This window comes from Hibiscus syriacus, unplaced genomic scaffold, assembly GCF_006381635.1.
Source record: "Hibiscus syriacus cultivar Baekdansim isolate YM2019G1 unplaced genomic scaffold, ASM638163v2 tig00111392_pilon, whole genome shotgun sequence".
In the NCBI taxonomy this organism is placed as follows: domain Eukaryota; kingdom Viridiplantae; phylum Streptophyta; class Magnoliopsida; order Malvales; family Malvaceae; genus Hibiscus; species Hibiscus syriacus.
The window spans coordinates 1,749,855-1,755,308 of record NW_024063078.1 but is presented as its reverse complement, the minus strand read 5'-3'; the positions used below and the strand labels follow the sequence as shown (position 1 = coordinate 1,755,308).

General features: G+C 32.1%; 1 protein-coding gene across 1 annotated transcript; it reads left to right on the top strand.

Annotated features, from left to right (window-relative positions):
* The first annotated feature begins 2,290 nt into the window (after nt 1–2,290).
* Nucleotides 2,291–4,018, top strand: LOC120160342 (protein LIGHT-DEPENDENT SHORT HYPOCOTYLS 7-like). The gene is made up of 3 exons (XM_039170767.1): nt 2,291–2,889; nt 3,862–3,890; nt 3,948–4,018. The coding sequence occupies exon 1, from the start codon at nt 2,334–2,336 to the stop codon at nt 2,877–2,879; it is 546 nt and encodes a 181-aa protein (XP_039026698.1). The 5' UTR covers nt 2,291–2,333; the 3' UTR covers nt 2,880–2,889; nt 3,862–3,890; nt 3,948–4,018.
* The last annotated feature ends 1,436 nt before the right edge of the window (nt 4,019–5,454 follow it).

Genomic DNA, 5,454 nt, shown 5'->3' with positions numbered 1-5,454 from the left:
CTTATGATAACTCGGGGGATAAAAGGGATAACAAATTCGGCTTATCTTTTTGCTTTCCACTAATTGGGCCAATGGAATATTCACCGTTGGGTCCATGCATGATTACATTATTTGGGCTAATATTTTAATGGGCTACAGAATTTGAGTTTAATGCAATAGATTTTGTTTTCTTCGGCAAATTTGATTAAAATAGTATTCTAATCAAATTAATTAAAACTTTGTTTTCTTCAAACAAATTTAATTAATTAAAATATTTTAATCACCGACTAAAAATTTAATTAATTTGATCAACTAACTAAACGGAGCATTAGGGAGAAAAAAGAAGTTAAAAGTTGCATTTTATAGAACATTGACCACCTTCGTTGACAACCATCACGATCTTCGTTGGAAACATGCTGATCTAGAGAGAAAAAAATTGAAATGAATAAAAAGTTTTATTTTATATCCTACAAAATAACATTACTTTAAAGTATTCAATAATTGAGTAACAATGAGCTGGTATAATAGAATGTGATATTATATTCATTTAGTAAGATTAGAAATTTAAAATTTAATGTTTGCGAACGAGATAAATTGGATTAGGAGGGTGATATTTTACCTTTACAATACTTAATCTGGATTAATCGAAAATCAGTCATAAATAACTAACCCTTTAACTTCATTCTGGTATGGCTTTCTCCTATCTTCCTCTTCTACCTTACTCATATTTTGCAGGTTTCCTATTAAGCATCCAAATGTCAAATTACACAAAAAAATAAAAAAGAATTAAAGTATAAGGAAAACCCACAAAGGAAACAATATAATATTATTATATAAGAGTAAAGTGCAGTAAGAGCAGTGAGAGACAGTGTTGATGGTGGTGGCGACTTCCATATTCAAAGTGAAATTGTTGCAGTAACTGACCAATCCTCAAAACACCATGAAATCCTCCATCGAAGGCCCGAAACGTGGCGGAGACTCGGCCATTGTTCATGGGTTTTTTGTATTGGATTTGTATGTTACCCCATCACTGCTCATTATAGTAAACGGAAAATCAATTTCAGGGTCAACCAGCTCATCTGGAAAATGCACTGTAATTTTGCGCCTAACCCATCAACGACAGTGAAAATCAAACTGTTAAAAACAAGGATAGGTGATCTTTTTTTAGTTTATTTTATGCTGTATTTATCGACAGTGAAAGATCAATGATCAAATTGAAACTCCTTATAATTAATTGGTCATGAATGTAGTTTATCCTAATAATAATAAAAATATTAATGAAACAATGGTGATCAAAATTCTAATTATTGAAGTTATCTGAAATAAATTGATATGAACGAGTAAATTATTAAATACAAAAAAGGGGCTGCCAATATTCAAAATACAACATGGATTAAAGAGTATTAATTTAATCCTTACTTTGTATATCAAATCTAAAATCAGTATATATAATTAATGAATGATAACACGGATTCAAGTGACATCAATAGTAAAAAAATTATTGTTATTCTTTAAGATTTCGAGTTCGAGCACCAGCAATGTCAAAAGTACAAACGTTCAATATCAAATGGTTGAAGATTATATTTGAACATATATTATTTTATACTTATCACATATCAATAAAAAAAATTAATAAATGATAGCTATTCAAAAAATAATAAATGAAACAACAACCTATAAAATAAGTGTTTAAAAGTTTTTAATTGACATTTCTCTCTCTTAGGTTGTGGGTATTGGTGGTTAAGGAAATCTTTTTCTCTTTGACGATCTGGGTGTGAATAACGTGGTTTGCACATGTGCTTGAGTTTAGATCTATGTCTTTATTTAGATTTAAAATTAAGTTATTCCTAGTGAACTGCTATTTAAGTAAATGTGTTTGTAAGGTGTATGAACGTTATCAATAACTAATTTTTTTTAAATAGATACTATCTTATAATACAATCTTTTCTCGTCTTATGATCCTATATTCTCTAAGATTAATAGATTCCATGTTGTCCAAATTAGTTTTGGTGAAGTCCCGAATTGGAAAAATGGTTGACTGCAACTAGTGTTTAAATCACAGTAAAAAAAAATTAACCTAGGTGAGAAATGTTAAAACTTAGTGGTAATTAGACTAATGTAACCTATAATGATTGCGTGGATGATGGAAGCATAATTATAAATCTATAAAAAAATATAGTTAATGCTAATTGTACGATTAAAGGAAGAAAAATAAGAACTAAAGCACTTTCAATGGTCCCATTACTTGTCCTCTCAATTTAGCTCCCATTGGTGTGATCTTCATCTTCCTCTATCTTCTCTGCAATTTTTTTTTCTTTTGTTTTCACCCTTTCTTCTTTGATTAGGTGAACACAATGATGTCAATCAACAAAGGGAAGGAAATAGCTGAAGGTTCTTCAATACCAGCTACTGTTGCTGGTGTTGGTGATCAGCGGAATCCGCCGCCGTTGAGCCGGTACGTGTCGCAGAAGCGACGGGACTGGAACACTTTCGGACAGTACTTAAGAAACCAAAGACCACCGGTGGCGCTTTCGCAGTGTAACGCCAATCATGTCCTCGAATTCCTTCGTTACCTAGACCAATTCGGCAAGACCAAGGTGCACTTACAAGGTTGCGTGTTCTTTGGGCAACCGGAGCCGCCGGGGCCGTGTACGTGCCCTCTCAGACAAGCTTGGGGTAGCCTCGATGCTCTCATTGGTCGACTCCGGGCCGCTTATGAAGAGAATGGCGGGTTGCCTGAGACCAATCCTTTTGCCAGCGGTGCTATAAGGATTTACCTTCGTGAAGTGAGGGATTCCCAGGCTAAAGCTCGGGGGATTCCTTACAAGAAGAAGAAGAAGAAGAGAAATCCATTGAAAACTAATGAAGTTAGCTCAAGCTTCCAAATTCAGCAGCCTTGATTCTCTTATGGTATGTAATTATTTTACTTATTTTTCTTCGTTAAAAGTCTTAATTAACAATACAAGTTCTGATATCCAAAACAACAAACTTTGACTTATTCATGGAAAATAATTGAATTTTACTATAATCAATAGATTAAGTAAGCTTTTATTGCTTAGTTAATAAATCTATTACCTTAGGAAGAAGAACAGTTCTTTTTGATATTCAAAGCCTGTACAAAACCTGAACATTTAGGTCAAACATTTTGAATTTTTTCTCCATTGAAGATAAACCCTAGAGTTTCAAAACCCTAATTTGTATCTTCGTTTACTTTAATAACGACAAAACTTAACAACAGTACTTAGAAACTTTACCTTAATATCAACAACAGACATTGATTTGCTATGAACACATACAAAGCTCTTCTTCTTCTCTCTCTCTCACACGCAAAAATCTTAGTAATTTTAATGGTTTTTGTAAATATAATATATTTCCCATTTTCAAGCTTTGTTTTTACTCTATTGAGTCCATGCTCGTTTAGGGTTCTGCACTTGTGCTCTCCATTAAAGGCCAAAACACTTTATATATATATATATATTCTTTAAAATCTTAAGAAAATATCAGGATTGAAGATTTCATGACATTAGGATAAACCCAAAATGCTTGTTCATCGTCTTTGTTCTTTTGCTGCAGATAACATAAGCTATCACTAAGATATCCTACACTCAATATTTTATAAATTACAATAGATTAAAATATATTGGATTTATAATAATATTAACTTGCCATTATGTGAATGTCCTTTTCTTTGGTGATAGTTCTATTTGAAATCAACCAGAGAATCAGATTTCCTTTTGTCTGTATTAGAAAAGTGCTAATTGTTTCTCCCTATTTTTATATAATCCACAAATGCTTTGGTACTAATATTAGAGTCCAAGCAGTATGAAAAATGCAAAAACATCATAATTATGCCAAAATAATTTCTTTTTATTATTATTTCAGGGTCCTAAAATAAAATTCCAAGAGCTTGAATCAGTTTGCTACTAGTACTACTACATCATCATGCTAAAGCTCCATCTTACTGGGAAATCAGCCATCATTTCCTCCTTGGATCAAGATATAGGTAAATAGCTAGCTAGTTCATCAGCACTGCCTATATATATATATTCATATAAACTGGAGTTGAAGATGGTAAGTTGCTCTTTCTTATTCTTCTTTTTCAAGTTAGATAATCAGTAGTATTTTGTCAAATGCAATCAAGTATGTTCCATGAACTATTGTTCTCCAGGTATATGTATATTGGTGATGCAAATGACGTTAATGATTTTTTACTTCAACTGTTAAAAGTTTTGTATATTATTTTATTTTCATAATTCTATATGAACTATCATATGGGATCTTCTTCAACGTTTAGTACTATGAGGATATTACCATAAACATTAGTATTATAATACAATTATATGTAATGACAGTCATAATAATATAAGGAGACCCCCTTTTATGATTCTTCCCATTTCATATTTTTTTTTCATTCCCCACTTAAAATATTATCTTGTCCCACATCTTCATAATGTTCTTTGATTTATACAGTAACATCATTGGATCCCTCTTCAAGGTTAAATAAATATTACATAAGTTAGTAATTACTGTCATTAACCTTCCTTCTTCCACTCAAGGATATAATTTCTCCTAATTCCCACCTTTTTGAGCTTTTGCAATGCAAAATCCATCTTTTTCAAGTCCCCTAACTAGCTGGTTATCTGCAATTCTGTTTAACTTCCAATGAAAAATGGTCAAATTTTCTGATATATTCAACCAAATAACCTTTTCCCTAATCAAGCTTACTTCATGTAGTTTTTGTAATGCTTATGCTACTCTCTAGGGGGTTGGAGTTCCCCTCCCATTTGGAATATATATATATACTGAAATCATTATATTGAATATATATAATGGTTTGCTTGAAAAACAATTTCCTTGGAACCAGGAGATACTGATATACATTGAGGGGCCAAAACTCCAAAGTTTGAAATTGTAGAAAATATAGCCACATAGAGTTGTCCCATTACTTATCCTCATGAATCGAGTTAAACTTTGAATTCTCTTCCAAGTTCTTTCTCATGTACTTCAAGAGCCATTGTAGTTGTTCAATAGCACAACCACTAACATTAGATGTCGATCAGATTGTACTAGGAAGATGATGAAGTTTATCTTGATTACTAGACTGCAGTTTACACTTTCCAGATAGATATACCTTTACAGTTATTATAGCACCATTTTTTAGCCAATGCCTTTGCATTAAGTGGGGGCATTCATAACACTAATGACCCTTTATTCTGTAGCCATTTCTTCATGAATTTACTGAAGTAACGTGATATGTATGTATGTATGCATGTATGAATTATATGCGACATCCAATATAACATTGACAGCGTACACTTTCAACTTGGCTTACATTTTTTCTCCATAATGTTCCATCAAACAGGCGATTAGACAAGTATCATAAAGATGGGGGGGGGGGGCAGGAAAAGGGATTGAGTATTGGTTTCATGTTATTTTCAAAACTCAAATACTCCATTACAATGAAATGCAACACTT